Consider the following 24,198-nt stretch of genomic DNA (forward strand, 5'->3'; position numbering starts at 1 on the left):
GAAACTATGGCCCCCAGGAAGCTTTGGCCCCGGAGAATTTGCAGTGCCAGCGCTCCCACCCCTGCAATAACCAATCTGAGTAGCTACTTGTAGCCTCTATCTTTTGCTCCCATTTCAACAGCCGCCAGCACAAGGCTGGGCGCGGGGAAGCCTCAGTCTGCACTGACTGCCTTATCATCGTTTCTAAAGGCCTCTCAGTTTGAGAGAGTTCCCAGGGAATGTTTTTGCCAATAATCACTACGAGAACGAGGAACACACACACACGCACGCACGCACGCACTCACGCACGCACGCGCATGCGCACACACGCGCGCATGCGCAGCAGACACACTCTTCCCAAAGCCTAGAGGCAATGAGGTTGAGTAGGAAGATTGTGGGCTTTAGTGTGAAGCTGGTTTTGTCATACACAGCTCTGCGATGCTGTTGCATCACGTAACCCCTGAGCCTCAGTTTTCTCTTCTACCAATGGAGCTCATCATAGAAACAAACTCAAGACTGCATTACATTCTTTTACAAAGGATATAAACACATCTGACATGCAGCAGACAATAAATGAGTTGTTCTTATTACTATTATTCCTCCCCAGCCCAGCTGAACTCTTCCAAGGCAGGCACAGATCGTGCTCATGTTCATGTTCCCGGCCTCCTGCTTAGCAAAGGGCCCACCACAGAATCAATGCCTAGGAACTGTTTGGCAATTGCAGCACTGATTCTGAGCTTCCAGACTTCCTTCCCATCCATTCCCTTAACAAGTCCCAGGGTCAACAAACACTTCCTGACCTGAGAGGTGGGAATCCTTATTCTCCGCTCCCCATGTTTCCACACGGAGACATATTAGTTCCGGTTTCTCAAAGGAGGGTGGGAAATTACAGGTTGTTTAGAATCCCTGATTCCAGCAAGTAGGAGCCCCTGGTCACTGTAACAAACAAAACTGCTTGCACACTGCTTCAGAAGCTCTCTGGGGGCAGAACTCCCTTAGTGAGATCCACTAAGCTAGACAAAATTCTCCCCTTCCTCCCTCCTTCTGCGTCCTTTTTGGGGGAACCTGCTAGCTGCAGAGCCAGCTGTGATCTTCTCTTCTGCCTCTGCTGAGGGAGCCCAAAGGTTGTCCCCACACGCCTGTGATGACTGGCAAATCTGCTGAAATCAGGTGAAGAATCAGCAAATCCATTGTGCACAGACTGAAAGCCACATCAGCAGTGCGGGGGACATTTTGATTTATCTCTGGTTGCCTGTCTTTTGTGTCCATCTTTCAAATCATCCTAAATTCACATGGAGACGGCCAGCAGGATTTTGGGGTGTCATCCTAAAATTCCACACCTTTTGCGTCCTGTGCTTGGTAGGCATTAGGGCACTCTCTCACCTTTCTTTCCTGCTTCCAATAACCAAACTTATCCTGTTCACCTCCCACCAACCATCACCCCTTCCAAAGGAAGCTTCAGGGAATTTTCCTGGTTCAAAGTCTCATGTTGTTATTTTCCTTATTTACATCATCAATAAACACACACACTCTTCAGAGAGGTGCTGAGCCCAAACCTGGGCCTGGACCACAGCTTCTAGCCAGGAGGAAAGGAGTCCAGTAAATCCTGCCCATATTTGTAACTTACAGACACAAGAGAACTGGGAGTAGGAGGTAAATTCTTGTGTCCTGGACCAGAATGGGAAGACAGGAGGGCAGGAACGCAGGGGTAGGACATAAGTGAGTGAAGGGATATACAATTTCATAAATAACTAGACAAGGTATAAGCATTTTGAGGAGGCAGGGGAAAGAGGCGAGGGGCATGGAGGGTCCGAGTTGAGAAGAGGAGAAGCAGTGTTTGGGGGCAGAGTGGATGAGAAGCGCCCTGTCAGCACCCATCTCCTCCATCTGTAAAAGGAGTGGGTTGCCCTAGATGGGCTCAGAGCTCAGAGCACTCAGTCTCCCCCGACACACTGGAACACTGTAGGGTTCTATACCTGGGGACTTTGGGATCAGAGCCCTGAGGACTGGCAGAGTCCGGTGGGCACCACCCAAGAGGTGGCTGGTGGCTGTTTGAGCTATGTGTCATCCCCAGGCTGGTACTGTGGCTCTGTGGAGGTAAAGTAGTCTTCCAGGAAGGACTGCAGATACTCGAAGGTGGGTCTCTCCTCTGGGTCCAGCCGCCAGGTCTGTTCCATGGCCTCATACAGGGACGCTGGGCAGCCCGGGGGACACGGCATGTGGTAGCCGCGTTCCACCTGTTCCAGCACTTCCCGGTTAATCATGCCTGAAGGGTGGGGCTCCATCAGTCAGGGGACTGGCCCCTCCCAAAGAGGAAGCTCAGAAAAACCCTTCCTCATAGCACTACCCAACCCCCAACACACCTGGGTAGGGGACTCGGCCTTTTGTGATGATTTCAGTGAGCAGGATCCCAAAGGACCACACGTCCGACTTGATGGTGAATCTGCCAAAGAGGGCGGCCTCTGGGGCTGTCCACTTGATGGGGAACTTGGTCCCTGAAGAGGGAGGGGGAAAGGAGGGAAAGTTAGTAGTGATGGTGGTAGGTCCCTGGGAACCGCTGGATTAAAAGAATGGGAATTTAAGGATTGGGGAAGGTGGGGATCCTGAGCAGAGGTCTCTGAGTATAGTAAAAAGACCTGGTATATAGCTATCACTTGTTATGTGTCTAATCTTTTTCTTTTGAAACACTGGGGATTGAGCCACAGTCCTTGCACATGGTAGGCAAATGCTCTGCCACTGAGCTACACCCCTGGCCCCAGGCTGTGTTGTAGGTGATATCACTTAACTCACTGAACCCTCACAGAACCACCCTGATGCAGATACTTTTAGACCCTTCATCTTACAGCTGAGGAAAAGTAAGCAGCGAGGAAGGTAACTTGCCCAGCTTATACAGCAAGTGGCTAGGATTCACGCCAAGGATTTTGGCTACAGAGTTCACACTAGTATGCCCTATTGCCTGTCCTTAAGAATTATAGCAGAGTCAGACACAGTGGTACATGCCCGTAATCCTGGTACTAGGGAGGCTGAGGCAGGAGGACAGCAAAGTTTGAGTCCTGCCTGGGCAACTTAGTGAGACCTCATCTCAAAATAAGAAATAAAAAGAGCTGGGGATGTGGCTCAGTGGTAGCATGTCCCTGCATTTGATCCTCAGTATTGCAAAAATTTAAAAAAATAAAGGAACCACACCAATGGCTGGCACATAGTAGGTGCTTAATAAATACCTGTTGACATAATGAAGATCTTCATTTTACAAATCAGAAAAGGCAGCTCACCGAGGACAGTAAGTGCCTGAGCTGGGATGTGAACTAGAACTTGAAAAGTCTCTTACACACACCAGAATGGGGCCCGGGATAAGTAGGGGTGGGAAAGGGATCCTGAGTATGATCGAGCTCTGGGGAGGGGAGGTGAAGCCGGGCACCTTGCTGGGGGTTGTACTCATTATCCGTGATGAGGCGGGCCAGCCCGAAGTCAGCGATCTTGCACGCCAGCCGCTCCCCCACCAGGATGTTGGCGGCCCTCAGGTCTCGGTGGATGTAGTTCATGCGCTCCATGTAGGCCATGCCCGAAGCTACCTGGGAAGGGCCGAGGTGTGGAGAGATGGGAGCTCACGTGGGCTCACAGCACCACAGCCTGTGTGAGGGGTGAGCGGCTATCTGAAAAATCCGCTCTCCAGATGGGGGTACTGAGCCTTGCAGAGAGGCAGCACCCTGGCTCAGGGGACAAAGCGGATACACTGGGAGGGGCACACGCCCTGGGGCAGGTTGCATGATCCAGGCAGGGAGATTTGTGGAAGGGTAATGGGAAGGAGGTCTGGGAGACAAAGGCTGCTGGTTCAGTTTACCTGGGATGCCATGTCCACCAACTGGGGCAGCCTCAAGTCCTGGGCCTCCTGGTCCTTGAGGAACTCCAGCAAGCTACCTGCGGAAAAGAAAGCCGAAAATCAGCAAGGCCCTGCTCCCTGCCTGCTCGATCTTTGCCCCTCCCCCCGCTCTGCCTCCTGCTCCGGGGCTGTCTTACCTGGATCGCTGAGGAGCCCACCAGAACGCCCCAAATACCTGGCCCAGGCCCTGCCTCAGACACCGACTCTGCCCTCCGACGCGCCCCACTTAGATTCTGCCCCAGATCCCAGATCCTGCCTTGGTTTGCCCAAGCCCAACCGAGAGCAGCGGATTACCTGCCGCAGGCCTGAGGCTCCGCCCTGACCACGCCCCTAAGCAGGCCCCGCCCACACCGCCCTCCAATTCTTTTGCGCATCTCAGCAGCTCGTGTAGTGGTCCACTCAACTAAACTTCGCTCGAAGCTCCGCCCATCCAGAACCCGTTTCCTGGCCCGCCCCTCACCGTGGCACATGAACTCGGTTACGATGTAGATGGGCTCCTCCGACACCACTGCGTACAGCTGCACCAGCTTGTCGTGACGCAGCAGCTTCATGATCTGCGCCTCCTCCAGGAAGGCCTTCGGGGACATGGTGCCTGGCTTCAGGGTTTTCACCGCCACCTTCGTGGCGCCGTTCCACGTGCCTGTCCAGCAGCCGCCTCTCGTCAAAACCTGCTTCCCACCAGTCCAGTCCCTCCTCGCCCCAGCATCAACCCTCCCCACGCCCCACGCCGTCCTCCGTACCCAGCCACACATCCCCGAAGCAGCCGGTGCCCAGCCTGCGCTCCAGAGCGATGGAACTGCGGCTGATCTCCCAGGCGTCCTTGGCCAGGCCCAGTGTCTGCGGCTTCATGGTGGTGCAGGCAGCGGTGAGCAGGTAGCACAGCCCATCGTTCACTTCTGAGGGGGAGGCCGAGGGAGGGAGGTCACAGGTGGGTCAGGACACCCCCACACTCCTCACCCCAGCCAGCCCGGAGCAGGCCTCAGGTCAGGTATAAGTAACTAGGCTCCGGGTGAGGTTTCGTGTTGGTGAACATGTTGCTACCCAGGAGCGGAGGTGGCACCCAGAGGGAGACATGATTTCTATACGGACTGTGGCCTTTGCATAGGAGGTGGCCCCCAGCTGGGCCTTTAAGGATAAGGTGGGATTCTGACAGGTGAAAATGGGACTGGGGATTGCGGGCAGTGCTGTGGACATGAGGCCCACTGTGTGCCATGGACTTTGTCCTTGGCTTAACCAAGCAAGGTAGAAACTCGGTCACTGACTCCCACTCTCAACCCCACAGCCAGTTCTTCATCAGGTTAGGTTCATGCTGCTCCTGCCCAGCTTCAGGACGGGCTGCTTCTGCCTTTCTGCCCACCGCCATTGATTTAATCTGGCCACCATTATCTCTCAGCTGGACAATGGCTACTGCCTCTTAACGGACCCCTCATTCATCCTTGACTTATTTTCTTTTTGGTCTTTTTGAGACAGGGTCTCGCCATGCAGTTCAGGCTGGCCTTGAGCTCACTTTGTAGCCCAGGCTGGTCTCGAACTCACAGCGATCCTCCTGCCTCAGCCTCCCGAGTGCTGGGATTACAGGCGTGCGCCACCACGCCCGGCTCATCCTTGCCTTCTGACATTGAAGCTCCACCCAGCATCTGGAGTTCCTCACCAATGTGCAGACCAGCCTCTGTCAGCACCCTGTGTTGGTGGCTCCCTGCTCTGGTGCCTTACTGGGGCCTTCAGGCCCCAGACACTCAAGTTTCCAGATTCTGGCCAATTTCCTATACATACACTTGGGGGCGCCACTTGGCCGTGGGCTGCTTCAGGCTTCAGGACTTTGCTGTCCTCCTGCCTCAGCCTCCCTAGTTCTGGGATTACACGCATGTACCACTGTGTCTGACTCTGCTATAATTCTTAAGGACAGGCAATAGGGCATAATAGTGTGAACTCTGTAGCCAAAATTTCCTCTGGACTCTACAGGATCCAGGACTGGGTACCTCCATATTTGGTTCTGGCACTGCCACTGTAGGAAACCTTTCCTTTCTCTGGGCCCCAGTCTTCCCAATGGGACAACACAACAGTGAGTTCACTCAGAGATCTGAAGCCTGCCTCACCCATGTAGTGCTGCACCAGCTCTTGCACGGACTCGAACTGGGCCCGTGTAGTGATGTAGTAGCCACCGGTGTCCAGTTTGCGGATCTTGTAATGCTTTACATGATCGCCTCTGGTCTGGTCCCAATCACGGATGGACAAGGAGTAGGCGCCTGTGGGAAAGAGTCGCTTTGGATCCACTGTCCCCCTCTCCCGCATTCAGGTAGCAGGAAGAGACCCCGTTCACAAGCTGGAGACTCTGTCTGAAGGTCTCATCTCTGGAAGCCAGCACCAGAGAGATCTGCCCCTTCAGTCGATCCCAGTCTTGACCCTGACCCAGTCAACCCCCTAGCAACCCGAAACCCACCCAGATGGCTGGGCCTCACTGGCCAGTAGCAAGTGATGCTGCCCCCACCTTTGGTGGTCTCACTCTCCCGGATGAGGAAGGCCCCCTGGGGGTTGCCTGGTGACAGCAGCTGCCTCTCAGCATCCTTCCTCCCGATCTTCCCAAAGTACCACCTGTGGGGAACAGCGGGCAAGAATGAGGTACTCTTCCTTCAACCCCCAACTCAGCCTGCTGGGCAGTCTCCTCACAAGCCAAGACTCAATTTCCTCATCATAAGAAAAGGCCCATATAGCTGCTTCACAGTCTGGGCTCCAGGATCACAGAGAAAGGAGGGTGTTGCCCGGCATACAGCAGGTGCCTAATAGAGGTTAGCTTTCAGTGCTTTGGGTATCTCAAAACAGCTGGAAGCCAGTCACTAGTGACCTCATCAGGGTGCCACAGGTCTCTTAGTCCATCTCACTAGAGTCCTCCATGGTCTCATTTTGTAGATAAGGAACTTGAGGTTCAAAGAACCTGCCCAGGAGGCTGGCTGACGTGCTCCCCCTAAAATCCTCTGCCACCCACCTTAGGTCTTTCTCCACCAGCCCTACCCCATCCTTGGTCCCCAGTTTTTTCCTCCCCTGGCTTCTAGACCAACACTTCCCTTGCTTCTCTTCCCCTTTCTGACTGCTCCTGCCCAGCTCTGAGTATTGCTTTGCCCTCACTCTTAAATTGAGGAAGCTGTCTTAAGTCTCAAATTCAACCTCAGGTTTCATTCATCCTCCTTTCCCTTGGGGGTTCTCTCTGGGGTTGAGTTATAGCTCTACCTCAGCTATGCAAGTACGTGGGGCGGCTGAAAAATACAGTGACTGTTTAATTTTTTTTTAATGTGTTACAGTAAAAGAAACATTGCCAAGAACAAGGGGATGAGTGTGTTCAAATTGAGGGGAAGTATTTTGATGGGGATTAATGGCAATGTGTCTTTTACTGTAATAAACTTTTAATTTAGGCATTGGCTGCACTTTTTAATCACCCTCCTACAGTCTGAGAATTGAAGTGACCACAGGTGTCACAGAAGACTCAGATGGCATCCAGTCGCTAAATTGGCCTGTGACTAGCATGGGCTGATTTAAAAGGAACATAGTGTTCTTTTTTCTTTTCTTTTCTTATCTTTTTTTTTGTCTTTTTGAGGCAGGGTCTGGCTGTGCATTCAGGCTGGCCTTGAGCTCACTTTGTAGCACAGGCTGGTCTCGAACTTGCAACGATTCTCCTGCCTCAGCCTCCCGAGTGCTGGGATTACAGGCGTGCGCCACCAAGCCCGGCAGGAGCATAGTTTTCAAATCAAGGAGTGCAGAAGTCTCAGGGGACTCTGGGATGGCCCATCCACTCCTGAGTACTGGGCACAGTGTGGGAAGCAAGAAAGCATTGGCAAATGTATGCAGGAGCGGGAAGAAGGAACTGTCAAAGGGCTGTGTAGACAGGATATAGACCCAAGGTTTTTCAAAGCTTTCCCTCCACCCTCACTCATGACATCAGCTTCTTCCTTAATAATCAATACAATAAGAACAGGCCAGGCATGGTGGCGCACACCTGTAATCCCAGCACTCGGGAGGCTGAGACAGGGGGATCGTTGCAAGTTCAAAACAAGCCTGGGCTGCAAAGTGAGCTCAAGGTCAGCCCGAACTGCATAGCAAGACCCTGTCTCAAAAAGACAAAAAAAAAAAGTGCAATAAAGTAAAAACAGTAAGAATAAGACAGATTTTGTGTTGGGCTCTGCTTTGTACAACATGCATTCTGCAGTTCTCATAGCACTGCTGTGAGCTAGGTACTATTATTAACTCCCATTAGACAGACGAGGAAATTGAGTAGTAGTGGTTAAGTGATGTGCCTGAGGCCACAGCGTGATGCAGAATAGGAACTTGAGCTGTTTGCTGTAGGGCCCCAGCTCTTAACCACAACACTGCACCGAGCACCTCTCAGACATAGTGACACTGCACCCGGGGTGCAGACACAGTACGAACCCCAAACCTCCAGCCCTTCCACAGTCACCCTTCTTCTCCTTCGTGCCTCCTGCCACCTCCCCAGACTAAAGGCCACTGGTGCCCACTTCCCTCTGCTCAGGAAAGCCCCTGCCCTAGCACACGAGCAGCCCCCACATGCCCACATTTCTTTCTTTCCCCAAGGAAATGTCCTGAGTCCTTTCCTGCCGTCACTGCTGTGCCATCTTCTCATCTTGCCTTAGCTTGAAGTCGTGCCTCACACTTGGGGCTCCACTTCCTCACCTCCCACGCCCTCCCAGGCTCTGCTGTCTGGCCTCTGCCCCTGCTCCACGTGAGTGGGTGAGCTCTCATCAAGGTCACCCCCACTGCCAAACCCAGGCGCAGCCCCTGACACTGCCGCTCCTGTTGTCTGCACCTTCTCACCGTCTGGGCCTCCTGTGTTGCTCTGGCCTCGTTTTCCTCACGCACCCAGGGCTCCCTGCCCTTCACGGCAGCTTTCCTCAAAGCTGGGCCCTAGGGCTGGTCCCTTTCTCAATTCCGTCCCTCATTCTTACCCCTCTTGGGCAGCTTTAATTTTCCTGTCTACTTTGATGAGTCCCAAATCTCCCTCAGCCCAGGTGTGCCATCTACAAGGGCCACAGCACACACACAAAGGAGTCTTTGTGCCAATTAAGAAAATGTGCCCTTCCCCTAGGCTAACTCAGCGGCGAGGCTGGGCATGGGGAGGGGGTGGCTGGGCACAGGGTGAGCACCTCCCAGACCGAGTACAATCTAATCTAATTGTGGGCAGCCTCCTCCACCTAGGGATTCCCCTTAATCCAACAAGTCCCCCTCCAAGAGCCCATGAACCTCTGTCTCCCCAGTTGTCCTCCACCTTAGTGGCTAGTTCCACCACACACTCAGTTCAAGACGTGAAGTCACCTTGACTTCTCCCACTGCAAATCAACACCAGCTCCTGGAGATTCCTGTTCTGCAAAATCCTTTCCATTCTTTCTTTCCTCAGAAATGTATGGTACAAATGAGGACAGATAATTTTTTCTGAGGTCCTGGGGATCAAACCCAGGATCCCATGCATACCAAGGGCTTTACCACTTAGCTGCACCCCCAACCCCAAGGATAGATCATAAAAGGCTTTTATGAGCCTCAGTCTCCTCATATGTAAAATGAGGACACTAATAATATCAATAATGGTATTTTGAGAATTAAATGAATCAAAGTAGGTGAAGTACCTGTTACAGTGTCTCAAAGGTACCCTGTAAATGGTCATTCCCAAATTTTTTTTGTAAGCAGGCACTCTGCTATGTTCTATACCCCCAACCCTTCCCCGCCTCTTTATTTTTTTATTTTTTTATTTTTTTTTGTCTTTTTGAGACAGAGTCTCACTATGCAGTTCAGGCTGGCCTTGAGCTCACTTTGTAGCCCAGGCTGGTCTCAAACTTGCAACAATCCTCCTGCCTCAGCCTCCCAAGTGCTGGGATTACAGGCGTGCACCACCACACCCGGTGTTCTTTAGTAGAATTAATTTTAAATGTTTCTTTACAATTATTTAACCTTGTGCATACTATGAGGTGTGGTCACAAAATATGGTAAATGTTTACAATTTAAAATATATATTACAGTAAAAGAGTCATTGCCACTAATCCCCCTCAAAATACCCCTCCCCACATCAAACAGACTTCTCCCTTTCTTCTTGTCACTTGCTGGAGCATTTTTGGAAGTCCTCTGTCACAAGTGTCTTTAGTTGTGCCGTCATGGCTGGCCTCAGTGTCCTGAATCCATTCAAAATTGTTTGTCTTTCATGGTCTTTTTGACTTCAGGGAAGAGCCAAAAGTCACATGGTACCAGATCCAGTGAATAAGATGGATGAGTGCACACCATAGTATTTTTCTTTGACAAAAATTGCTGTAAATTTTTCTAATCAATTCAGGACACGGAGGCAGCCACAAAAAGACACTCACAGAAGACTTCCAGAACTGCTGCAGAAAGTGGCAAGAATAATGGGGTAAGTGTTTGAAGCACGGGGTAGTATTTTCAAGGGGATTAATTGCAATGTGTCTCTAACTGTCTTTTTTTTGGTGTGGAGGGGCTGTCTTTTTGAAACAGGGTCTCACTATGCAGTTCAGGCTGACCTTGAGCTTACTTTGTAGCCCAGGCTGGTCTCGAACTTGCAAGGATCCTCCTGCCTCAGCCTCCCAAATACTGGGATTACAGGCGTGCGCCACCACGCCCGGCTCTAACTGTTGTAAATTTTTATTTAAATGCAGTTTTTGATCAGACCTCATAAATACACATCTTATTCCTGAGCTTCCACTTTACAGTTTGGTTTTATGGTGTTGAAGCCCTCAAGCATGGCAGGCACACGCTCTGCCACTGAGCTACACCTCCACGTCCAACTTTATGATTTTTTTAAGTTCATCCTCTGTTGCTGTCACTGAGAGGCAAGGTGTCCAATGCCTAACAAATGCAGCCAGAAGATGCGGGTTCAGACCCCACCTCTTCCACTCCCCAGCTGTCTGAACTTGGGCGGGATATGTACTTTCTCTGTGTCTCAGCTTCCTCATTGGTGAATAGGACAATAATAGCTTTTAACTCTGTTAACACACAGAAAGCACTTCCAAGAGCATCTAGAACTTAGTACCTGCTCTGTAAATACTATCGGCTGTTACTGTCGTCATTATCTACTTTGATTCCCACAACAGCCTCAAACAATTCTAGCCGAGGAGCAGGCTCAGAGTAGAGCAATGACTTGTCTAAGAGGTGGCCTCGGAGTCTGGACGCCAAGGGCCCGTCCATAGGGCCGACCCTCCCCCACTCCCCACTCACTCTTCAGCTTGGATGGAGTCCACAGGGGCCACATAGTTGCTGGGAACGTAGCCAGTTTGTCCAGAGCTGAGGGACCGAGCCTCCCACCAGTCACCTTCACTGTAGGCACAGAACAGGCAGGTGGTCAGTGGCAGCTCCAGTCCTTGGGACACCCTGGAGTCAGGCAGGGCCACACAAAGCCCCTTCACCTGGCTATCACCTGCAGGGGGCTTTTGTCTGCTCAGCCCGCAGCCTCTGCGGCTGCCCCAGGAGGGCTTTGCCTTGAAGAAGGAATTGATTTGAGGACACCTGGACCTCTCGGCTGCTTCTGTTGCTCCTCAGCTGAGCTGGGGTTTAGGGATGGCACAGACCTCAGACTGGATCACTTCCTCGCCGAAAACCTCCCAAGAATGACATATTTCTTTCTGGATAAAATCCAGACTCCTCAGCATGGTTTAAAAAGCTGTACAGATTCTGCCCCACCACCTCACCTGCTCTGCTCCCTCCATTCTGCCGTTCACATTCCCCTCCCCGCGTGCTGGGGACCAACCTCAGGGCCTTGCATGTGCTAGGCAAGTGCTGCACCACTAAGCTGCAGCCCCAGGCCTGCATCTCATTCTTGGTGATCCACCTAGACTGAGCCACTTGGTGGATTCTAGGAGTCATTATTTATTCTCATTCTCTTGTTGCCTTTTCACACCTCTTCCTTTATGTCTACTCATTTTTCTGTCTCAGATTAAAAATCACCTTCTCCTGGAAACCTTCTCTGATCACCTCGACTCTGGAGACCATGTTTGCTGTTCTTTCTGTGCCCATAATCCCTCATGTCCCTTCCCCCCACGTACTGGCAGTTCTCCAGGGTATTTTTTTCTGTTTTTTCTTCAGACAAGGTCTCACCATGTAGTGCAGCCTGGCCTTGAGCTCACTATGTAGCCCAGGCTGGCCGCAAACTCACAGCGATCCTCTTGCCTCAGCCACCTGAGTGCTGGGATTACAGGGTGCGCCATCCAGGGTATTTTTCTTTTCTTTTGTTTTTGACAGTGCTGGGGACTGAACCTAAGCCTCTGTACATGCTAGGTAAATGCTCTGCCGCTGAGCTGTATCCCTAGCCTCCCTTTGCTTTTTTAAATTTGGAAACAATGTCTCACTAAATTGCCCTGGCCGGCCTTGAACTTGCAAGGAGCTGGGATTACAAGCATGTGCCACCACAGCTGGCATCATTATTATTATTTCGTTTTGGGTTTTGAAATGCTGGGGATGGGTGCCAGCTATGCACACTACCATGGAGCTATGCCTCTAGCCCTGATAGGATTTTTACCAACTAGGCTGGAGCCTTCTGCAGATAGGGACTGGGTGGGACCCCTCTCGGGATCCAGCTCCCAACCCAAGACCACGCCCTGAGCTCCGTGGCCTGGTGACTCACGTATTATTCAGGATGTGGAACTTCTCTCCCTTGGTGAAGGTAAGGTCATCCTCTGTCCGGGCCTCATAGTCATACAGGGCGATGAACAAGGTCACCCCAGTCCCTGCAGAGTCAAAGTTGCTCAGCAGGGTAGGGCAGGCTCAGAATGGGGCACAAGAGGGTGGTGCCCCCAGATTCTTGTTCCCCAGCCAGGCACTGTGTCTCCCCGCTGCTGCAGCACCCCAGCGCCCAAAGACCTTTGGAGCCCAGCGGATTCCCGGTTTGGGCCTTCCAGCTGGAGCTCCCACGGGTCCAGGACACAGCTTCGTGCCTTTCTCACCCTGGGGAGTCCCCAAGCTGCCCACTCCAACTCTTTCCCACCAAGACTTCCCACCTGGGCAGTGGCACCGAAGAGGCCAGAAGAGTCATCTTTACCACTTGTATGTGGCATCGGTGTCCCCCTTGTAGAGGACCCCTCGGACCAGGGTTCCAGAGTAGGCTGTGCCCACCTCCTCAGCCTGCCTGGGCTCAGGAGCCGAGCTGTGCCTCCCACATCGGTCTGGGGGCTTCCGCAGAGGAGTCCAGTTTTCCCCCTCCCCAGTGTCCTGCAGGACCCAGGCAGCACTGGCTCCAGCCCTCCGCACTCACCTGAGATGCCCCTGATGGTGCCGGCGTCGAGGAAGCTGGGGTTGGTGGGCTGAGGGGAGAAGTTGTTGTAGTTGGGGATCTGGGCAAAGGAGGATGCGGGCCAGGACCGAGTGGGGTCAGGGCCGTAGCGATCCGTAGCCCCGTGGCTCCGGAATTTCTCTTCCAGGTCAACATCCTCCTTGGACCCTGGCTCCAACTTCTTGCAGAACAGACAGCCCATGCCGGGTACCCTGCTGTGGAACAGGGATACACCTCACTCAGGGCCCTGCCAGTGCACCCGCCTACATACACAAGCATGTGCGCACACATACAAGCACACACACACACGCATGGATACACATGTACGTTGGTGTTGGGGGTGAGTGTATAAACTGGTGTGGGTGGGTGGGTGAGGGCTTGGATTGGGGTCCTCCCTAGTGAGGGACAAAAGCGGGCGGGGCCACCCTTTGCTTTATCTCCCAGCTTCCTCTGTTGTGTGTTTAGAGAGAATGTGTGTCCTCCTATCTTGTCTTCCTCTCTGTCTGCATCTCTGGGGTTGGTTTTTCTTTCTTTCTTCATTTATCTTCTCCCATCTTCTTCTCCTTCCTCTTCTTTTTCTTTTCCTTCTTCTTTTTTCCTCTTCTTCCTCCTCCTTCTTCTTCTTGGAGACAGGGTCTCACTATGTAGCCCAGTCTGGCCTCAAACTCCTGGTGATCCTCCTGCCTCAGCCTCCTGAGTGCTGGAATTTCAGGCATGTGCCACCACACCCAGCTTGTTGGTATCTTTGAGACAGGGCCCTGTTATGTTACACTCGCCTGGAACTCACAATCCTCCTGCCTCAGTCTCCCATGGGTGTATACCACCATACTCAGCTTGCTGTGACTAATTTTCTACATCAGGATGTTGCTGTGTTGATTTATATATTTTTGCCATTGCTTTGATGTGTTGTGTTTCTGGGACTCCTTCAGGATTCTCGTGCATGTGTATCTTTGTGTGTCTCTAAGTGTGTTTGCTTGTGTGTATGTGTACATGTTCAGCTCTTGATAAATGTATGTGTGCAGGTTTGTATAAATTGCTGCACATATATTTGGCTATGTGTGTACACATCTTTATGAGTGTGTGTGTGTTTCTGTGACAGTGTGTCTGTGGGTGTCCCTCTGTGCACACTAGTCTGTGTGAGTAGGTGTCTCTGGTCTGTGTGGCTAAGCCTGTTGTATGTAGCTCTGTGTGGAAGTGTTTGTGCTTGATCTCTGTGAATATGTGAGGGTACGTGCGTATGTGTATGTCCCTCTGTGTGTGCACGCCTCTAAGTATGTGTGTGTATGTGTGTGTGCGGACGAGCACACTGTGTGCCTGCACCTGGAGATTCCCTGCAGAGGGGGATCAAGGCCGTTTCCTGTCGTGGGTCCAGCCTCTGGCCTCTCAAGCTGCCTCATTCTGGCTCCCCCATCTGTTACCTAGCAACAGGGCCTGGCAGGAGGAGGGGGCTGCTAGGCGCTGTGGGGCCCAGGAAGGCCACCCCCACTCTGTTTCCTGACCCTGAAAGCCTTAGTACCCTCCCCATCCCCACTCACCCCTCAGGCCCCTACTCCTGGGTCAGCAGGGCTGCAGCATGGTCCTTGGGAGGGGCAGAGACCTGAGGGTGAGACAGAAGGACATGAAAGATGAAGGCCCTGCCAGTGTTCCTGCCAGCCAGCTACCCGCTCCCGCCCTCTTCAGGAAGCCAGAAGGCCTGGGCTCTGCCCCAGAACAACTTCTGCCTTCATTTTCTTTCCTACCGCCCCTGGCACACTTACCCATCCACCCTCACAGAGGGCACGCCACCCACACCAGCTCCTTCCTACTCACACCCACCTGACCCCAGCACACACGCACACGCACACACCAACACACAGGCACACAACACTCACAGCATATGCTTGGATGAGTACGCCACCACCACACACCAGCACAACTCTCCAGTGAGCCCCAGCTCTGACGCACAGTAGAACACACACAAGCACGGTGCTGTGGCACACGCCTGCTGTGGTCCCAGCAATTGTGAGGCTGAGGCAGGAGGATCACTTGAGAGTTCGAGACCAATTGGGCAATATAATGAGACCCTGTCTCAAAAAAAAAGGTGGGGGAGCCCAGCCGGGTGTGATGGTGCATACCTCCAATTCCAGCACTCTGGGAAGCTCTGACAGGAAGATTGCAAATTTGAGCCCAGCTTGGGCAATACAGCAACATGGCCAGACCTTGTCTCAAAATTAAGAAATTAAAAAAGGGCTAAGGATGTAGCTCAGTGCAAAGGTCCTGGGTTCAGTCCCCAGTACTAGAAAATAAAGTACCTGTACCTAAGTCTGCTTCTCCAGTTCACACACACTTACTCAGACACGCATCGTTTTGAATTCAGACTCAACTCTCTCTAAGTAGGTCTCTCGCACGCCCTGCGCAGCTCCCTCACACACTCCAGTCACTGCCTCCTAAACGCAAACACCCTCCTGGAGCCCTGCCTCTGCTCCCGGGCTGGGTGGGCACGCCCCGAAGTCCCTGGGACCCCAACCTCCAGAGCTCCACTCCTATCCCCACACCAGAAAAAGGCCCAGGTCAGAAGCTGGGGCCACCAGGGTCCTTTACAGGAGCTCCCCTAAGAAGCTGAGCCTCTACTGACATCTGTGTCCTCTGAGCAACACGCCAGGCAAATCATTGAGCAAGGGCCGCCACCCTCCTCCCCCAGCCAGAACCTCTGCCATTGCAACACGCAGAGAGGAACTGCCGGGGAGGGGACTCGGTTTCCTAAGATGCGGTAGGGTGGGGCCAACCTGATGAACCCAGATTCCCCTAAGAGGGTCCTGAAAATCCTAGGGAAAAGGGCCTCTGCTTGCCCTTCTTGGCCCCTAATCCGCTTTCCCTTCTCAGTATCCTCTTCTTCTCTCTAGCCCTTCCTACTTCACCACTCAGCTCTTCCGGAAACTTTCCTGGATCCAGCGGGCCCTGTCTGTCCTAGGAATGCTCTGACCTCTCTCCCAGGCCCACCTGCCTCTCCCTGTTTAATGATCCTGTGTCTCCCGTGGTGGATGGGGTGACTCCCATGGGGCAAACTGTGAGGCAGGCTGTGGTGAGAGGCCTGCCATGAAATAGCCCCTGTTCACAAGTCCCTTGCAGAAGTTTTTGCCCTGGGGCCCCTTCCCCGGAGAGAGGCCACCATGGCGGAAGTCCCCCTGGATGCTGCAGCTGCTGAGGGGCAAGAGAGGGAGATGAAAGGGGGCGGGGTGTCCAGGGCCAAGCTGTTTCAGGAAGGTGAGAGGAAAGATGGGGTAATATGAAAGCAAAGGTTACAGGGTGAGAACGAAGGTCTTCTCACAGGAAGACAAGCACACACCTCAGACAGTGAATCAAGCTGACACCTACATCCGCGCAGGCCTCAGACACGTTCTCGAGCACACACATCGTCTCGGCTGCACAGAGCAGAACATTCAGAAACTGAGATCCTCTGTGCTGGCTCCCAGACACATACATCTGCTAGTTCATACGTACCCCGTATATACAAAGCTCCAGCCCTCATCCCTTCTACACACACACACACACACACACACACACAGAAAGGATTATAGCACTTACTATCTGCCTGCCACTGCATTAAGCCCTTTACCCATACCACCTCATTTTACCCTCACAACAACCCTATGGTTTTAAGGATTATTACAGATGAAGTAACTGAGGCACAGAGAGGCTTAGAGAGTTGTCTGGGGTTACACAGATGATGTCTCCTGCCTTTGACTCTTAGACCTGAGTGCTCAACCACTTCTCTGCATTGCCTGTCAGACAAAGATGGCTGCAGTTGGTCCCCAAAGCACAAGCAAATGCAGAGCCCCCGTAGGGACCCAGGGATATACATAGCCCTCCCCTTGAGACACGGCCCAGCGCAGAGCTCCTCTGAGGAGGAGGAACTGCCGGGGAGGGAACAAAATTTATACAACTCTGGGATCCGCACATAGGTACAATGTTGCCACCTCCAATAACACCCAAGTGCATCCTGCCACAACAGATCTGTGTCAGCCCAAGGGGAGCCCCAGATTCTGCACGCCTGGCATGGTACAGGGCTCCGTTAACAGGGCTGACAGTGTGGCCAGCAGGCAAAGGTGGGCAGCTGTCAGGGCTTTATTACCCGCAGGCTTGAAGGCACCAAGGCCCCAGCTGGGCCTGGCCTCCGGGACCAGTATGCTGAGGGACTCAGGGGATTGGAACATTGGGTCTGTCATCTGCATGGCCCAAGGCACTGAGGCGCCACACTGCATGTGACCATGCTTGAGAGGTTTCTTCTTTAGAGACAAAGGGCTGGAAGGAGACAGCAAAAAAGAGAGGGAGACACACACAGAGGCAGAGACTGACAGACAGACAGACAGACAGACCGAGAAATGCAGAGAGATCTAAGGGGAGAGAGACAGAAGGAAAAGACAGAGACAAAGAGAACAGTGTGGTGTGCTGGTAAACTGACTTTCAGGAAAACAAAACATCAAGCCCTGATCTATAACATTTGTTGATTTCTGTAGTGTAAATAGCCCCGCCGGCCGTGGCTGATTTAAAGCTACCAAAGTGACTTCCTGAAGGCCAGGCCAGGAAGGGATGCACAGAATCAGCTCTCCCAGCCAGTGCCAGCTGGCTCCAGCCCATCATTTCCAGAAAGACAAAGAGACAAGTGGAGACAGAAGCCCAAGGGAAAGAGGAAGAGCAACAGAAAGACAGCAACAGAAAAAGAGAAAGGCAGAGATGCAGGGGAAGAGTGCGAGGTAGAGAGCTAAGCAGACCAAGAGGAAACAAAAGGGAGGGCGGTGGCCGCAGGCAGGCCAGGTCCTCTCTGCTTAGGCATCTGCATGAAATCGGCCCCCAGGACTCTTCGCTGTCCCCTCCCTCTGCTCTCAACCATGTGCCAACAATTCTGAGGGGAGTAATTGGACTTCCTAGAAGTCTGGGTGGCAATAGCTATTAGTAAAAATGTGCTAATTTATTAAACATTTATGCAGTGGCTGGCACTGTGCCAAACCATTCCTATGCATGATCTCATTTTGTGACCTTATGAGGTAGGTTTTTTTGTTTTTTTTTTTTCTTTGCAGTGCTTAGATGGAATCCAGGGCCTTGCACATGTTGGCCAAGTGTTCTGCCACTAAGCTACATCACTAGCTCAAAGTAGGTTTTATTTTTAACCCTTCTTCTGCAGATGAGAATACTTGAGGCACAGAGAATGTTAAGTCACTTGCCCAAGATTATGTTTTGAGTAAGAAAAGCTAAAATACAATGCCAATCAATTTGGCTCCAAAGCCCACCTTAAGCTATGATCTATTTTGCAGTCCTGGTAGAAGCAGTAAGGTGTCTGCCTTTCTGAGTGACCACTGCATTCCAGGCCCTGTACTATATGTTCTCAGTCCTAGTTATGGTCCAGAGAGAGAAAGCGGTGTTTCTTTGGAAGCGCTGAACTTGACTGGCTGCTAGCACCAGGAAGGGGGCAATTTAGAGTGACTAGGGACATTCTGGGTACTGCAGAGGCTTGAGCCAGCTTGTGAATTGTCTCTTTCTCTCCCTCTCTGCTTTGATTCTGGGGATTGAACCAGTGTTTTGTGCATGCTAAGCACACACTCTACCACTTAGCTACACCCCCAGCTCTGAATATGTCTCTTGAACATCTGGCTGACAGAAACCGGCTCCCAGAGTCCCTTTAGGGTCAAAACTAGGTTACGGGTGTCGGAGCTGAGCTCCAGCTCTGGACCACAGTGCTCTTCCTCTCCAGCGCCCCCTCCCATGGGGCCCTCCCCAGCTTGGTTCTTGTTTTTTGTTTTTTTTTTTTGTTTTGTTACAGGGTTTTACCATGCAGTTCAGCCTGGTCTTGAACTCAGTTTCTAGCCCAGGCTGGCCTCCAACTCACAGCGATCCTCCTGCCTCAGCCTCCTGAGTGCTGGGATTACAGACATGTGCCACCATACCTGGCCTCCTAGCTTGGTTCTTTAGCAGTGCTATAGCCTTGGGTGAATGTCTTGTCTGCACCTTCTGTGCTGAGTAGCTAGGAGGGCTTGATGAGATGAGGCGCTTGCTTGGTGTGCAGTGACTGAGTGAGGCTGAGAACCACAAGCAGAGCTGGGTGTGGTGGGGCACCCCTGTAATCCCAGCACTCAGGAGGCTGAGGCAGGAAGATCGTTGCGAGGTCAAGACCAGCCTGGGCTACAAAGTGAGCTCAAGGTCAGCCTGAACTGCATAGCGAGACCCTGTCTCAAAAACAAAACAAAACAAACAAACAAACCAACAAACCCACAAGCAGCAGAGTAGCATGGCCCCCAGGGACTCTTATCAGTCCATTTGCCTCTTGTGCATTTGTAAGTGGGGAGGGATGACTCGCCCAAGGTCACACAGCCAGGCAGGAGGTTCAGTGCTGGGACTATTAATTTGGGTCCAGAGTTCTATTTCTGGCAGTGTCTGTATTCTTAGAGCCTGAGGAGGATCGTGCTGTCCCTGACTGGTGAATGTCATTCTTCCAACCCAGCCCCTGGCCGGCTGAACACACCACTGCTCTTATCCAGCAGCTGGCCACCTGAGAGCAGCCCTGCCTCTCACCCACACTACTCCTGGACACAGGATCCGCAAGCCCACCCAGTTTTTCTTTCTTTCTTCTTTTTTTCTTTTCCTTTCATTTTATTTCATTTCTTTTCTTCCTGCTTTCTTTGGGGAGGGACTAGGCATTGAACCCATGAGCACGCTACCACTGAACTTGGATCTTCCTGCCTCTCGGGTAGCTGGAATTACAAAGTGTACATACATCACGGTGCCCAGCTCACCCATCTTCCCTTGCGGGTCACACTTCCCAAAGCCATGTCAAGGTTTTGATGTACACACACGTTGTCCTACCCTTCCCAAACCCTACCAAACATCGCAGGATCTGGAGAAAGATTTAGGCTCAAATTCTACCCCCACTGACAACTAGCGTGAGACACTGGGCAAGACAATTCATCTCTCTGAGCTGCAATTTATAGAAAATAGGAATATGAGAGGTGTGATGCAGCACGTCTATAACCCCAACACTCTGGGAGGCTGAGGCAAGATAGCAAGTTAAAATCCAGCCTGGGCAGCTTAGTGCTTAGCGAGACCCTGTTTCAAAGTTAAAAAAAAAAAAAGGGCTGGAGCTGTTGCTCAGTGTGAAGACTCTGGTTCAATCCCCAGTACTGAAGGGGAAAAAAAAAAAAAAAAAGCAATACAAATCTACCACATGGAGTTGTTTCTGAGCAGCAAAGGCAGAAAACATCAGTATACAGTAGGTGCTCAGGAGCTGGGGCTTTAGCTCAGCGGCACAGTGCCTGCCTGGCAAGCGCAAGGTCGTGAGCTCGATTCCCGGTACCAGAAAAAAAAAAAAAATACAGTAGGTGCTCAGTAAACCTTCACTTCCCTCCTTTCCCTTTGAGGAAGGCCCTAAGAAGGCACGGGGGAGGTGAGCAGGGCTGCAGGGTTGGCCAAAGCTGAGAAGAAAGAGAAGTTCCTGGGCTATGTAGAGGGTCAGGCCTGCCAGGGAGGCCTGGGGGTTCACCAAAGGGAACTGGGACCTTAGGCGGCAGCAGGAAACCACCATCCTGCAAGAGTCTCAGCTTCTCCCCAGGGCAGGGGCTGGCCTGGGCCCTGACTGTAGGGTGCCGCATCCTCTCCCCCAGCCCTGTCGCTGAGCCCCGTCTCCCTCCTTGAGACTGCACCTCTCAGTAACCCTCTTTCAGCTCACACTGTTGGCTCCGGAGGCCTCAAGATCCACCCATCCTGGACACCCAGGGCGAGGACAAGCCTCCTCAGACTGCAGGCCCTGGGGAGGCCAAGGGAAGGTGTGTGTGAGCAGGGCCCAGTCGCCTCTGTGACCCACGAGTTCTACCCTCCATATGCTCCTGAGGGTAACAGCTCAGAGCATCTGAGTAAAAAACTGGTTTTCTACCCATTACTGACAGCCACCCTGCTAGCCTCTAAATCAGGGGTCTTTATGTCCACCTGGCCTAGGGCTTGGGATGAGAATGTGAGTGATCCTGAGATGCTGAGGGAATAGAGTCCACAGTGTAGCAGATGGGACGCACTCGCCACAGGGTCCTGGGAGAGCTCGGGGGTGGTGGGGGCTTCTCACTTTCTCTCACCTCGAGCCCCCCCATCCAGTCCACTCTGTGTGGAAAGGGCTCTGGCTCCTCCTTCCTTCCCCAGCTCTGGGGTCCTCTACCCAGCCTGCCAAGGCCCAGACATTTCCTTTGCCACGCCAGCCGCAAGAGACTGCAGACAACACCGGGATACACGCACAGGAGCTCACAGGCTCAAGCCTGAGCCACTCGCACAAACGCTCTCACACCTGCTCTCACACCTCCATTCACAGCTTCACACCCTCTGCCCTCGGGGGAGCAGAAGCTGTCTGTGAGGCCCAGGAAGCCCACCCCGCCTCCCCCAAGCCCCACTGAGGGCCACCTGAGCTTGGGCAAGGGTGAGCTGGGGGCTCAGGCCTCAGCTCTGGCTAACTCTTTGCCATATCAAGATGAGATGCCCCTGGCTGGGGCCCCAGCCACTGAGCCCCAAAGTCCCACCTTCCCATCTAGGATACGGGAGCAGAGCACTGCTCTCCCATTTCCGCCGCAGATGGAAGGATGCTAAAGGCTCCCGGGTCCCTGAGAGACTACATGCCTGAGGGCTGACCGCCGGAGCAGGGCGCCCTGGCGGTGGAGGACACATCTCCGTCCGGGCTTATCTCCCCAGGATAGAGCCTCAGCAGGCATTTCCTTGCTAGATGCCAACTTCGCGCTGGTCCTTGGAGGCCCTATCAGTGAGATCCAGTCTTCCTGGTCCCACCCATGTTACGAGAAGGTGAAGGACAGGTTTGCTTAACCCTTTCTGCAAAACTGCTTTCTACAGTGATTCACACGGGGGACGGGTAATTTCTAAGACCCAGAGAAGCCGGGTAACTTTCCCGCAGTCACACAGCAATTAGGGGTCCGGGTCTCTGAGACTGCGGATCCTCCACCCCAAGATTTTTCAATACTGAGTATCATTGCCTCCCTGGCTGGCTGCTCGGTTGGGCATCGCCCCCCGCCCCGCCTGCCCCGACCCAAAATGCGGGAAAAGATGGGGACCAAAGTGGGGGACGGCCAGCACTGAGTACTTAGTGGCCCAGCACAGCCGGCCTCTCCGCCCTCTCGTTGCCATGGAGAAGTCCCCTCCAGGCATTCGCGGTCAAAGGCAGGATTTCCGTCAGGGGGGGGCAGCAATTCCCGGATCCCAAGGGGAGCGCGGATGCAGACCTTGCCACCGCGGGCGGGCGGGGAGGGGGGACCCAGGGAGGGCCATCCCTGCTGAGGGCGGGGACTTCCCCAGGAAGCCGGACCAACGCCTCCAGCGCCTGGAAGGAGTTCCCTGCGGTCCAGAGCTCGCCCGCCACTGCAGGGGCTGGGAGGTCCGGGGGGCTGCGGCCGCTGCCTCCTCTACCCTGCCGGCGCCAGGCTTCACCCCGACTTCTGCCTATTTGGGATAGGGAGATTTTGCGGACCGCTGGAACAGTGTCCCACTCTCCGAGACCCCCTTCCCGCAGACCCCCGCACCCGATCTCCCCAGAACCCCTGCCTAGTCCCCCTCTGCCGGGCCCCTCAGCTTCCCCCCATTTCTGTCTCTCAAGCCCCCCGCCAGGTCCCCCCCGAGACCCTTGGGGAGAGCCCTACAGCCCTTCCCCTCGGATCTCACCCCTTTCCCAGTTCTACCAGCCTGGTTCCAGGGGTCTCGGTTTCCCCATCGACCTCTTCGGGTCCCTTTAGACTGCTTTCCCCCCGGACTCTCAGCCTGCTTCCAACTTTTATCGGGGCTCACTTTCCAGGTCGCCTCAGTTTTCCTCTTTAGCCCGTTCGGGATGGGGTCCCCTGGCCGTAACCTTCCTCGGGTCTCCCCAAGTTCAGGCTGCTCCCCGCGCCTGCAGGGCCGGGGCGGGCGGCGGGGGGCGGAGCGCTCTCTGCCCTCCCAGCGCCACCTGCCCCGGGCGCCTACCTGGTCCGAGGGGAGCTCGCGTCTGACCCAGCTGGGGCCAGTGAGCCCCGGCTCCCAGCAGCCACAAGTGCGGACGACGTGGGGGGGAACCGGGGTGCTGCCTGCGTGCGCCCGCCGCCCCCTCTGGGCAGGGAGCAGGAAGCGACTCGGACTTCTCTTCTTGCGGTGGCGGCCGCGGCGGCGGCGGGGAGAATTCGCTGTCACGCCCCAGCCCCAAGCCAGCTGCCCGCAGCAGGGAGGAGCCCCTAGCTCCCAGGCCCGCCCGTCCCCACTTCCCGCCCTCGCGGAGTTACCGGGGTTCGGCTCTCCGCAGCCTTCTCCCTGCGCCCCAGTTCCTACCCCGAGACCCTCGAAGGGGCAGGCTCCTCACCCCTAAAGCACCTGCTCATTGGCACGGTGGCAGCAGAGGGGGGCTCTGTCTGTCGGTGCAGCCCACCTACCCCCAGGCCTTCGCCAGCTGGGAAGACCAGGACCCGATCGGGACTGGCCTTACCCACGTTCTCACAGCCCGCTGTCGGCAGAGCCACCGTGGATCCTGTCGCCGTGCCTTGCCTGCTTTTCCTCAGTGGCTGGCACTGATGGGACAGGGGTATTTGAGGTGGGGACAGCGGGAGACCTTGACCTTAGGAAACTGCTTTTCTGAGCAATCTGACCTCAGGCCATAGCTACACACCCAACTTTTAGAAAAACTGAGTGTCACCCTTTATCACGGTTCAGGCCTTCCTAGTAGGAATCCCTGACCCTTACCCAACCTGGGCTTCCATTCCCACCCCCTTCACTTCTTTAGCCTTAAACCAAGGACCAGGAAACTCTCAACTAGAGAGGAAGAGCAGTGTGTGGGAGGACTGTGTGGTGGAGGAGAGAGAGTGTGTGTGTGTATGTGTGTGTTGGGATGCAGTGGGCTGACATGGGACAGGGATGCAGTGGGCTGCGTAAACACTGAAGGGGCAGACAGCTGATTTAGGCCATGACAAGATGGCCTTGGTTTTGGAATCAACAGCTGGGGCGCATTCTATAGGCAGATGTGTTTCTGTGCCGGGGCAGGGGTGCGTGGGGATGTGTGTGTGTGTGTGTGTGTGTGTGTGTGTGTGTGGACTGA

The 24,198-nt window shown here is 53.7% G+C and overlaps 1 protein-coding gene across 6 annotated transcripts; it reads right to left on the reverse strand.

The window, feature by feature from the left end:
- Window positions 1-508: 508 nt before the first annotated feature.
- Window positions 509-23,695, reverse strand: Fgr (FGR proto-oncogene, Src family tyrosine kinase). 6 transcript variants are annotated; one of them, XM_005394920.2, is made up of 13 exons: window positions 23,593-23,695; window positions 14,663-14,724; window positions 13,110-13,339; window positions 12,483-12,585; window positions 11,081-11,179; window positions 6,348-6,451; window positions 5,956-6,105; window positions 4,600-4,755; window positions 4,320-4,499; window positions 3,821-3,897; window positions 3,398-3,551; window positions 2,343-2,474; window positions 509-2,245 (listed from the first exon to the last, which is right to left on the reverse strand). In XM_005394920.2, exons 3-13 carry the CDS (start codon window positions 13,327-13,329, stop codon window positions 2,037-2,039), a joined length of 1,584 nt encoding a protein of 527 aa, XP_005394977.1. In that variant the 5' UTR covers window positions 13,330-13,339; window positions 14,663-14,724; window positions 23,593-23,695; the 3' UTR covers window positions 509-2,036. The 6 variants fall into 6 exon arrangements, with proteins under 6 accessions (XP_005394977.1, XP_005394976.1, XP_013375038.1 ...); XM_005394919.2 differs by having other exon boundaries at window positions 13,110-13,342; XM_013519584.1 differs by having other exon boundaries at window positions 13,110-13,342; window positions 23,597-23,617.
- Window positions 23,696-24,198: the final 503 nt, after the last annotated feature.

Source organism: Chinchilla lanigera, unplaced genomic scaffold (genome assembly GCF_000276665.1).
Source record: "Chinchilla lanigera isolate Chin_1 unplaced genomic scaffold, ChiLan1.0 scaffold00051, whole genome shotgun sequence".
NCBI lineage: Eukaryota > Metazoa > Chordata > Mammalia > Rodentia > Chinchillidae > Chinchilla > Chinchilla lanigera.

Excerpts from the sequence above, each read along its gene's own strand:
- Fgr (XM_005394920.2), bottom strand. The coding sequence starts at position 13,329 with ATGGGCTGTCTGTTCTGCAAGAAGTTGGAGCCAGGGTCCAAGGAGGAT. Across the intron at positions 6,452-11,080 it reads GACTCCATCCAAGCTGAAGA|GTGGTACTTTGGGAAGATCG; the intron begins GTGAGTGGGGAG and ends TGTTCCCCACAG. Across the intron at positions 6,106-6,347 it reads GGAGAGTGAGACCACCAAAG|GCGCCTACTCCTTGTCCATC; the intron begins GTGGGGGCAGCA and ends TCTTTCCCACAG.